The sequence below is a fragment of the Emydura macquarii genome, unplaced genomic scaffold (assembly GCF_026122565.2).
Source record: "Emydura macquarii macquarii isolate MOO-44397 ecotype Brisbane River unplaced genomic scaffold, CSIRO-AGI_Emac_v2 contig_1876, whole genome shotgun sequence".
Lineage (NCBI taxonomy): Eukaryota > Metazoa > Chordata > Testudines > Chelidae > Emydura > Emydura macquarii.
The window spans coordinates 22,593,074-22,605,476 of NW_027132013.1; the positions used below are offsets into that span (position 1 = coordinate 22,593,074).

Sequence of the window (12,403 nt, forward strand, 5' to 3'; positions counted from 1 at the left end):
TTAGTTGTCCCCTACATTGGAACCCATATGGAGTATCATTAAACAGTTATAACTCATACTTGATGGGGACCACACCCTGAAAGAAATCTCCCAAACCCCCAAAACTAGCCTTCCAATGACCCCCAAACCTCTTCAAGCTCATCATCAGAAGCAAGCTCCCCACTGACGAGGACCCACCAACTCAAAGTGGCACCAGACCCTCCCAGAACAACAAATACAAAACCTGCAAGACATATCTCCACTGCTACAATGATCAACACCCTCCACCACACACCTTTCAAGATCGTACACATGCCTGTTACAATATGTGGTGTACCTCAGCCAGTGCACTATATGTCCCAATAACAACTCCCGGGGGGAAACAGACAATCACTATGCTCTCAAATGAACTCACGCAGAAAAATTGTAACAGACAAACACACCCTATCACTCACGGGCGAACACTTTTTGCAGAACGATCATTCCATATCTGACCTCTCAGTCCTCATCCTCAAAGGAAACCTGCAGAGTGCCTTCAAAAAATGAGCCTAAGAACTTAAATTCATAACTTTGTTAGACACAAAAAATCATAGATTGTCTAGAGACAGTGGATTTATGACTCCTTACAACAAACTGTAACCCACTGACCCGTCTTTGTCCTACAAATGCTGAGGTGCTAACTAGCCATTTCACCTTGAATGATCTCTTACAACATGGTAACTCCTTATGCTAAACAATCTGTTTCACTTTATATTTAGCTGTGCCACTCTTGAGTGCCTTTCCCAGACTGCTCTGTGTAGTTTGAAAGCTTGTCTTTTTCAGCTTGTCGGCAGAAATTGATCCAATAAAAGATATTGCCTCATCCACTTTGTCTCCATAAAGTATGACATTGTTAGTGAAGATTATGAAAGCAGTATGAGAACTTGCTATAAATATTTGGGAGATAGGAATAGAAGAGGGAGAGGAATGAAGGTGCTAAAATAGGAATAATACTGATCAAGAGAAAATGTAAATAAGCTATTAAAGGAAAATGTTACATCATTAAAAAAAAATAGTTTCATTGGCTGTAACAGGCTGGCAGGGTTGACTCTCACATCCACCCTGTTGGCAGAGGAGCTGGCTAAAATAGAGCTAAGTGAGTGCCGACTGACTGTGCCAGCTGGCTCCTGTTAAGAGGGATAGGGTGTAGCCCACAGGAGAGAGATAAAGTGAAATGAGCTAGTCCTGAGAAGGTGGTTTAGATCAGATTGGTGAAGTAAGCCTGAGGGGAAGGCCTCAGATGAGAGGGTTTTTGTTCAAAAAGTGTTTGGCATCAGACTTTGTTTTCTGAAACACTGATATTTTGGGTGGCTGATTGCATTAGATTCAATAGGGTTGAGCTTGATAGGAATGGGCTGCTTATAATGCCCTTTGTTCAGTGCCTAGTGGACAGGTGTCTACTTCACAAAAAACACCAACACCATTGTGGGAGCCTGGGTTGAATGGATCGTGTAGAGTGAGCTTATGACCCCATCCCAAGAGGTTTGCTCACCATCACGTACCTGTGCTGTATCCCATTCAGAGAATAAAGAGTGGACTTTGGTCAATCACTGAATTTTATCGTAATGGAAAAATTTCCCAAGGGAGCATTAAAGGCAGTTATAAAGGTAGACTAGATATAGCACTTATTATCTAATAATTTAGTAACACTTAAGTCAGTGGAGTACTCAGAGGCTGGACAGCAGCTGCCCCTCAGATCCTCCTTTGCCCCCCGCCCCTTGCGCGTCATGAAGGGCCAGCCCGGCACCCCATCCCCAGGCCAGGGGGTGAGACCGCCTCACCCGAGCTGGCGCCAGGATGTAGGTGTGGAGCAAGAGAGGTGGGCACTGTGCGACGGGTAAGTGCAGGGGGAGCGGCATAATGAGCCGCAGAAAGTCCCCCAAAGCAGGAAGAGGTAAGCAGCATGTCCCCTACCCCCAGGTACAGACCCCCCACCGGGGCAGCTGCGGGGGGCGGCACCCTCTGGTGCGAGCCACGGACCCCTCCTGCTGTGCATGCGGGAGGCATGTGAGGTCTGGCAAGGGGCACAAATGCAGGCTTGGCCTCCGGGTGCCGGAGACCCATAGTACACCACTGACTTAAGTGCTGAAGAGTCTTGTGTAGGCCCTCAGCACAAGGATGATGTTCACCATTAGACGATTACTACTACTTTGAGGATAGTCCTAACTGCTATATGGGAGGTTGACTAGATGACACAGGAGAAATTTTCTAGCCCTATTTCTCAGTCCATGATTATTTCATTTACCTCAGACTATTTCATAACATACAGCCCATTCTGTCTAAGGTTCTTAAAGAGCACACTGAACATTAATGAATGATTTTCAATTGGAGATGAGCCAGAAGTTGAGCTGTGGCTCCAACTCCTGCCACAAAAATTTTCAGGTGAATTTTGGGTTTGAATACAAGACTGGATCTGAGCACTGTGACTTAGGCCTGCCTCTGTAAGGAGCCATACTGGAACACTGAATCCTAAAATGCCTATGCTTTAGGAAATTCAGAGTTGGATCGAATTCCAGAACTGAGAATTGTGGCTCAGGTCCACTCTGTAGTTTGATCACCAGACATTTAAAAGTAGTGTCCATTTAGTAGATTTTGGTCACAAATATTGATGGGTAGACACCTAACTACCTATCTTCATCTGCCATTGAAGTCAGTAGGAGCTGCTAGGTTTCATCACTCTTGAAAGTCAGGCAACTCATTAAAGATCCTCACTTTATACACCCATTTTTTAAAATCTTGGCTTGTGCAAAACTGTATCTACAAAAACGGAGGTTGGACTGAGGCTGACTGAAAATCTAGTACTGCATATACATTTGTATTCATCTCTTATGTATATATTATTTAATAATATGAACTCAAGTCAATTCAATATTCATTGTATGTTTGCAATAAGTTTGATCAGGTGGCCAGTTATTTTTTATTTTGGGATGCTTCTACCATTTGCAACATGCTCTCTGCCTCCTACCTGCATTGTAGTGCTATCAGCATTCTTTCATTTTTCTAGCTAATCTGTAGACCCTGTTGATCTTTTGGAGGAAAATCATTTAGTCACAGTCAAGCTTCATCTCCTTACAGTCACCAGCCAATTGCCTGCCATTAGCCTGTATTCAATAGGCAGCTGAGCATGTGGAACAGTGGCTTCCCAAACCAAGTCTGATCCCTGTTTTTTGTTCCTCCTTCAAAAGCATCTTTGTGCCAAATATGAAACGTTCCAGCACCAGATGGAAATGGCTGCCAAGAGAGTTGCAGCTTGCCAGCAGCTGACAGAGAACTTGTTGGATCATGGGCATCCTGAATCCAGAGAGATCCGGCAGAAGCAGAAGGAGCTACGGTAAGAGACTAACCCTGGCTCTGTCCTTCATTCTCCTTTCAGTTCCTACGTCAGGGGGACCAAATGGGAAGAAACCCAGGAAAGTGGAAGACGTGCCCATGTGTGTCACTAGTTAATAAGGGCACGACAATGAGGATCAGAAAGGAGATGTGGCTTGTTCTGAAATGATGCCAGTGACACAGGACAGCCAACATGCCTCGTTCTTTGAAAAAAAAAAAATCACTCATGATATCAGCTTTCTGATTGGACATCTTGTGCAGTGGGCCAGAAACCTTTAACAAGCAGTATCAGTGAGCGTCCTGTCTTATTTTAAATGGAATCACCCAGCTCAACTGCTAGGAGGTTAGTTGGGTCTTTATGATCAGATGGTATATGGTCAGTAGATAGAGCACTCGACTGTGACTCAGGAGATCTGGGTTCTCTTCCCAGCTCTGCCACTGCCTGCTGGGTGATCTGGGGCAAATCCTTCCCCCATTCTGTGCCTCAGTTTCCCCATTTTTAAAACAGCAGTTGTGAAGCTGAGCTGCTTTATAAGGTGCTTTGAGACCTATTGAGGAAAATGCTATAAAAGAGCTAGGTATAAATATTACTGATTAAATTTGAATTCCTTTGGGTGGGGAAGTCATTGAGGGACAGACTGGGTCTGGCTGGGTCAGATAAAAGCTGTGGTTGAATTGAGCTAAACCAGGCTGGTATTCCACACAGGCACATAAGAACGGCCATACTGGCTCAGACCAATCTAGCCCAGTATCCTGTCTTCTGACAGTGGCCAATGCCAGGTGCTTCAGAGGGAATGAACAGAACAGATAACAGACACATAATTTCTGTAGAAATTTTGCTTTCACTGAGGCCTTAAATTCTCAGTTACACTAGGGCCCCTTTACCCTGCTGCCAAGGTGTAAGGAGGCCTAGCATAAATGAGAATTCAGGACTATCTTTCAAACATGAATGGATCTAGTGCAGCCTTCCAGAGTCTCCCAGTTAGAGTTAACATCCCCGAGAGATGTAAGCTGCCCATTCATCTCAGTTAACACTGAAGGCTAATAAGGACCATTTAAATGTCTGCATTGTGCGCTACTTCTCTGCTGATTATTTGAGGCATCAAGCTGCTCCAGGACTGCGGATGGAACATAAGTAGAGTAACCCCACGCTTTTTCCTCCTCTCCCCCATGCGCAATCTGTAGTCATGCAAAGACAGATTTAGTTTTTCTAAGCATTCTAAAAAATCAATGCTTTTCCTTTTGAGTGTGTTCAGTCTTTCAGGCATGCACACAAGCCCTCCTTTTATACATACTCATCTGACTTTGTCATGCTTCTAATTTTACCTCTTATATTCTCCCTCTCGGGTTCTCATATTTTCATTCTCCTTTTTTCTGCTGTGATACACAGGAGATAGGCCCAAGCGGCCCAGAGCTACATCATTTCCTTTTGCCTGCCCCCAAACCAAAATCCAGTCCAGGAAGTAGAAATGTGAATCTCTGAGAAATGTAATAGAGCCCAAACCATTAAGCTTCAATCATCCTATTACACATTACAAATAAAATGTAAAAAGCCTCCTGTGGAATAAACTGTTCACAAAAATACAGTGCAACTGAGTGGGTGATTTGCCCTTTATTTCTGTTCACTGCCTTTCTGCTGCCACCTCCTTTGGGTCCCACAATGACATGAGTTGCATAGCCTCCATTTGACTGTGACAGGAATTGTTGTAAGATGGACTCCGTAATGGGAAACACTCACTGCCTCCAAGGGAATCGACTCAACCAGGCACGATGGCTGGAGCCAGAGACTACACAGGAGTCTTTTTAAAATCTTTGCTCCTCCTATTCATCTTATTTGTCCCCATTTCACACACTTGTGTGATCTGTCTTTCCACGGCCCTTTGCAGGAAGTCCTGGGAAGAGTTGTTGGAGATGCTCAGGTTACGGGGCGAGCGACTGAAGGATGCTGAGGCAATTTACAAGACTTACCAAGACCTGACAGATGCCCTCACACACATTGAGGTAAAGACCATGGTGAAAAAAACATAGGAGGTGGGGCTTTAGTTTCTGCCTAGTGCTGTAAGGTTCTCTAGGACACCCATCATTTCTACCTTTGGCTTATTGAGTTTCCCTGCAGAAAAGACCCATGCCCCACAAGCCACTCTGACCAGAAGTGCTGAAAAAAACTTCCTATGGAATCCCTCAAAGCCTGGACTTGATCTGCCAGCAGCAGCTGCTGCTGGAGCTGTCTAAGTCACTAGACATCTGCTGAGCTGTGTGAGAAGCAAGAAGATGAAGCTTGGACTACATTGTCTCATATTTCAGCACACACTGTCATGCTACTTCTAGTCCACCAAGCCAGAGTAAAAAGGCCTTATTGTTCACTGCCTCATTGTGCTCCTGCCCTTTACAGCATTGGCTCTCTGTAGATAACAGAGAGTATTTTCCAACAAAAAGGCATCTCCTTTAGTGTCAATCAGAGGAGGAAATCCAAGATGGCTTCCAATGTGCAAAGCAGTAGGATTCTGCTACTTTGTGAGCTGGAGTCTCCACTTACTCACACTGGCATAATTCCATTGATTTCAATTGAGTTATTCCTGATTTGAACTAGTGTAAGTGAGTCGAGAATCCATCCCCTTATCTCACTAGATTCCACCTGGGATTTTGAGAGGTTCTGCATGTGTGTAAATGTATTAATAGTTAATATTGTGACAAAAGTGCTGGGTTGAAAGCTCTACGGGCCCAGGCTCTTGGTTTATCCAGAGGTCAGGGTCGGTCCAGCCAGAGGCAATGTTTCCCTCAGGCTGCCCTGCTAAGGGATCTCAACTGTAATCTGGATGTACAACATCTAAGGTTAGAAGGGTCATTCCACAGCCATGCCCGTTTATTCATTGGCCTCTCTGCTGAGACTGCTGTCAAGGGAGGACAGTTGTAAGGATGGTTTTTATATTGTGAAGACCTGCCCCCAAAGAAGTGGATTGAAACCACCAACTAATTACCAATGTCTCTTTTGAGTCGGTCATCAGGTGCCACTACAAGAGCTATTCAAGGCTCAACCTTGCCACAAGCCCAGTCAGACTTTTACTTCTGTGGGTTGAGAGGTAGTCTTGAATTGTAGCACATAGTGCTACTTCTAATCCATTACACCAGCCTAAAAGATATTGTATGACCCACCACCGCATTATATATGTCTTTTGTAGAACATTACCCAGTGCTTAATTTGCAATGAAAGAGGTGCTGGGGCTCAAGCAATTTTTTTTACTTTCATAACTAATGCGGCAAGCCCAGAGGTGCCGGGGCTCAGCCCTGGCAAGCCCTGGCACAAATTAAGCACCGACATTACCACTTTAAATGTTGAAGAGTGTGCTTTGCAACCAAATTCAAGGGATTCTCCAAATTCTTTGTTTTAAAATCAAAAGGGTCAGTCCAGCATAGATCTCAACATAGTTGATGAATTATCTGCTGCTCTGCATGACTCTGAATATCACTTGTGTCAGCAAATCATCTTCCTCTTGCTCATGTAATGACCACCTGCAGGGGTCTTCAGTAGCATGTGTATCTAGAAACTGCAGCACTGATCTCTACCATTTCAGCCAGTTAAGTGTAGCAGTAGTAGGCTATTATCCTCTAGTGGACCAACCACTTGAGGGAGCTATAACACTCACTGCCAGTGGGTTACACTCAGATTCCATATAATGTCTTAGTGCCAGATTCTGCCAGCTTTACACTGAGTACTATCTTTGAACAGTCCCATTGAGCAGTCCCTACTTGCAGAATAAAAACGGTCCTCTGTAAAGTGAGTAAAACTGGCAGAAGTGGACCCTTAGTGTTTCTGCCTTGGGGGTTTTCATTAACAAAGCTCCCATTAACTCCTTCCTTGCTAGGAGAAGTCCAAGAGCATCCCTGATGACATTGCTAAGGACAGGAGCGGCGTGCAGTCTCAGCTACGCAAACATGCAGCCCTTGAGCACGAACTCTTTGGGAATGAGCAGCAGGTGAGATCAGTCACTCACACTCTTTAATGTGCAGCCAACAGCCTGGATTGCGAGCCAGCTCCAGCAACAATTTCCCACAGTTAACTTGTCTGTCAGAGCCTGGAAAAGGCCAACAGCCTCCCTCCAAGCCTGCTCTCTTTTTTAATGTCTTTGAGTATCATTGATAGTTATGAAGTGGGTGGTTTAAAACATAAAAAACGAGATGTGCTTTATTATTAGTGCTGACTCTGAAATAGGTCAGAGTGTGGGTTCCGAAAACCATTTGAAATGGGTGCTTATGCCAGGCTCACTCTCCTGTCAAAAGCATCCCGCTATTCGTTAGATGCCTCTCTCATCATATGAAATACAGTGAGAGATGGGATATTTGCTGTGCCTTGCCATGGGTTCATCAGCTGGTTAGAGGGAGTTCTGGAAGAGGAGAGGAGGGTGGGAGCTCACTGGGGTAGGCGTTAGGACTTCTGATGGGTTTAGGAGGTTAGAGAGACCAGGGTTAGCTGGAAATATGAGGCTGGGGATAAGGCTGGAGCTTGTTATACAAACTTTTTAAAAGGTTCAGATCACGGAAAAGCACTGTTATTCAGAAGGAATCCTATTTTGTCCAAAGAGACGTGTTTGGCTCTGATTGTAAGAAGGAAGTTTGTCTCTTGGTAACCTAGTTTAATAAATGCAAAATCAGAGAGTAACAATATGTTACTCTGAAATTACTAAGGAAGCATACCATTGAAAGGGCAAAGACCTGACATCTAGCCCTTGGGCTGTCCATAGGGAATGGCATGTTGGAATTAACCAAACCAGCTGCATGATACCTTTAAAGGGAAATGAGGCAAGACCTATATCCATAGAGAACCTAACTGTGACTAATATAAACAGCACCTATAGAAAACAGGGTAGGGACATCTGTTCTCCTGGGATATCCATATGTGACACGTACCTGACAGCATCCCATCTATACAAATGGGATAGTGGAAATGGGAGCTGTGACCTGAAATAGCTAATGAGGATGTGCACCGTTGTGATGAACCTCAGCAGACACTGGATGTCACTGTTACTCCATGTTACTGTAAACGCTGCAGGAGAAAACTTTGTTCTGAAGAGTGTAACTTGAATACTGATGCCCTGTGGAATTGATATAGGTCTTGTGATCATTTCTGTGATGCCTCCATGACCTTCCCCTTCTTAACCTGCATGATGACTTTCTCCCGTCCACTCTGTGCAGCTGCAGGAGCTAATCGATGCTGCAGATGGTGTGCTGGCTCGGTGCTCTGAGAGACAGGTGGCAGGCCTGCAGGCGAAGCAGCAGGCAGTCGTGGAGAACTGGGAGTCCCTGAAGTCTAAAGTGGAGCAGCGCAGAGAACATTTGGAAAAGGCCTGCAAGCTTTACCAATTTCAAGCAGATGTGAGCACTCCTGCCTTCTGTATTCTGTCTGTTAATGCACAATGAAATCTGACTTCGTGTTATGTGAGCATGAGCATGTGTGGCTGGCACACAGGTTTACATGACAGAGAACGTGAGTGCAGGCAGGTGTTTATGCATGCCATTAGTAAGTGTATGGGAGCTCACAGTTGAGAGTGTGTAGTAAGAGACGGGGCAACTGGCAGCAGTTGACATCAATGTACAGGTGAAGAAAGAGATCAATCTAATTTTCTTAGCTGGTGGGCACCTGCAAAATCCCTCTGAAGTCCGTGGTAAATGCTAATGCTCATCATCTCTGCAAACCAAGTCCTATCTGTCTGTGTAAGCATGAGTGTTGATAAGGGAATGGACGTGTGGATGATTCTGTGGGTGTCATCCGTATGTGTGTATATATAGGGGAATGGGTGTGACAAGGGACCATTTCAACATTTTGTTTCTAATTGACATTTTCAAAACAAACTGTCAATTGGAATCAACTTCTGAAATATTTTTGTTTTGGCCCAAACAATTTTTTTTTTTCGGTTCTCTGATTCAATGAGAAAAATTGAAAAATAAATTTTTGGTTCAGTCACTGACCTAAAAGATCAGTTATTTGCTCAGCTCTAGGAATGACCCCATGGTGCCATAGGCAGCTGGCACAGAGTACAGCAGGATGTTCTAACCTGCACCTAGGTTCTGGTCCAGTAGCCCACTGCTGGTGAGCACAAAGGGCCACGCTGCTTCCCTTCCTTCTAGCTGTGCTGAATGCTCCTTGGAGCCAATAAAATGATGTGAAAGGCAGTCGCAGCAAACAATAGGTGATATTTTGACTTTGTTGAAATCTAGATAAAGAGATAACTGTGCATTTGTTCACTTGTCCGGTTTGTGTTGGGACCTCTAACAGTGTTTACACAGATTTTCTGTTGTGTCAATTTATGTGGATTGTTTTATATATGTATAAAGAAATCAGATAATCATTTCTGTAGAAAGGGATTTTTCCTGGGTTATCTACTGCATCCTTCTGCATTGTGTCAGGTTTGATTTCATTGTGACTGAACAGCGGCACTGCCCTAGTGACCTACAGGTCCTGTGACAGCAGAGGGCTCTGACTCTCTGAAGGAACCCTCAGTGGAAGCTGGGTTTAAAGTGGGTTTTGTGTCTTAGTAAAAGGCATGAGGACCCCTATGCTGAAGTTTGCACTAGACTCCTCGTGGTCTCAGGATGGCTCTTCTCAACAGTCTCCTATAGATTGGAGTCTAGCCTATCCTTGGATATTTCCAGTAATGGCAGTGCAGTAAACCCCTATGGCTGCAGGTTCATTCCATTGCTCTAAATATCCTTAGATCTATGGATTTTTCCCTAACACTTAAATCTCACTGAGCCTTAGATATTTGCGCTGTGTCAAATGGAATGTCAATGACTTGAATGATATCCAGTCCTGACTCTGAATTACAGCCATGCAAGTTAAAATGAAGCCTGCACACATACACTGAATCAGTCTCCTCAGAAATGATCATAGTCACTGGTGACAGTCATGTACAAAGCATGGTCACTGGGCGCGGCACCCGTTTACAGCTGATTACATTTTCAAAATGATGCGCCTGAGTTACATGTGCAAAGCATGCAATCAAATATACAAATAAGGCACTCTTTGTTTATTTACTGATGTGGAGTTTTTGTACTCTGTAATAAAAGAGCAGCCGTCCAATGCTTGAAAGGCCTTTTGCAATCTGTTTCAAATACACTAATTAACAAACAGACCCATCCATTTCCACAAGATTGTCTCAGATAGCCCAGGGACAGTTACATATAACAAAAAGTTAAGTAACTTCCCACACAATCCCCACCAGCATCCCAAGCTCTCCTATTTTTGACAGGAGCACAACCCTTGTTGCACATATGAGAGACCAACTGTAAGTGGACTGGTTGGGGTTCAATACATTAGGTGCACAAAACTTGCAGAATTATTTTTAGCTTCACAAGTTTCTTCAGTTGCATTCTGAAAATAATTCTAAGATGTGTTGTGCGTGTTCTTGTATATCATTGCCCCAGCTGAGAGCTTCAAATGCCGTCTCGGAAATTCTAAATCTGTAATACAGTCCGGCTCATTGCAGAATAGCACACTGCAGAGATGTCTGTTATAAGTTCTCATAGATAAAGGACAACAGAAAACATCCCGTTATTGCTGATGAGACATTGCACAATGTTGTGGTTCTGATGTTACAACAAAAGGCCTGTTTTTTAATATACTAAAAGTAGATATTCCTCTGAGCTTTTAGTACTCCCCCGTTGAGGTTCATAATATCATTACAACCCTTAATGAAATATTGTCTGTGTTCTCTATGGCTGCATTATTTGTTATTAGAGATGAGCTGTAATGTAGTGATTTAACAGTCTGACAACCTAAGCCTGATATTAACCTGACCCTGGACTTTTTCTTGGTTCCAGGTGTGGGACTATTTCTCCTGGACAGCAGAGATGATGAGGGAAATGAAAACTGAGGAGACAATCCGGGATATATCTACTAGCAGTCTGAGGCATACCCAACATCAGCAGCTGTTGGCAGAGATTGAGGCACGACAGGAGACATACCATCAAGTGGTACTGCTAGGACAGTCACTTCTGCAGGATGAGAAAATCTCACCAAAAGAGGTAAACAGAAACCATTTGTTAGCATTCCTGGGATCACAATCACACACACACACCTGCTCAATACTGTCACAGATATCATTCTGTGCTTGAGCTGGCCTTGGATCCATAAACACACACACACACACACACACACATATGCTGTGATCCACACCCAACTCAGCATAATATCTGGCTTGGATACACATGAATGTTCTTTCACACCATGTCACACCTGAGGATGGACCTATATGAGAATCATACAAATACATGCCGGGGCAGAGTTTGGGTTATCTGAGAAGTTTGGACTCTTTTGAGCAAATCGAGACAATGCTACTTACTTCCTGAACTGGGTTTTTACAAGTTCTTGCCTTCCAGTTATGGCGCTACCTCCAAACTAGACCAGGCTGGGCAAATGTACTGAAAAGGCTCAAACACATAAGCCAATCTAAAGGAACAGCTGACAAACTTAATGCAGCCCTATATGATGCTGAAATAGATAAATCTCAAAATATGAAAGAAAAATGGGAAGCAGAATTCTAGGGTACCAGGACAAGCATCCTGTACAATTCCCATACAACCACCTGGTTCCATGATGGAGAGTATTCCAGTGTATCTCACACACTTACAACCCATTCATCACCAACAAAATGAACTCAAACAGCTACTATATCTGTTAGAATGAATGAAAGCAAACTAGCCTCCACACACTCAATTGCTGGACTGCAAAACATTTTGATCATTTATACACAAAACCTTATAGAAAACATTTGACACTCTTTTCAGTAAAACCTTGGCCTATTAAGTACTAGAGGACACTCTGCTAAACTTTCATAACAGTTATGAAGTTATGATAGAATTCTTGTTCAAAATATTGACCCCATTTGCAATAAAATACATTGTTACAAAATAACACCTTGTATTTGAGACATGGCTAGGAACAATGCAAGAAACTAAACGGATAGAACAAATCACAGCTCTAATTTGACTGTTCTCAGATCCGCTTGAGGGTTGATAGACTTTACCAATTCTCTATTTACAACATGCAAGAAACAAAGAC

At 43.6% G+C, this 12,403-nt stretch overlaps 1 protein-coding gene across 1 annotated transcript in view; it reads left to right on the forward strand.

Moving 5' to 3' along the window:
• The window catches only part of SPTBN5 (spectrin beta, non-erythrocytic 5), a 128,531-nt gene that overhangs the window by 35,738 nt on the left and 80,390 nt on the right, over window positions 1-12,403 (forward strand). Inside the window, exons 24-28 of the mRNA XM_067557931.1 lie at window positions 3,204-3,349; window positions 5,235-5,349; window positions 7,212-7,322; window positions 8,539-8,718; window positions 11,164-11,367. Coding sequence (XP_067414032.1) covers window positions 3,204-3,349; window positions 5,235-5,349; window positions 7,212-7,322; window positions 8,539-8,718; window positions 11,164-11,367 — 756 coding nt within the window. The remainder of the gene's footprint in view (window positions 1-3,203; window positions 3,350-5,234; window positions 5,350-7,211; window positions 7,323-8,538; window positions 8,719-11,163; window positions 11,368-12,403) is intronic.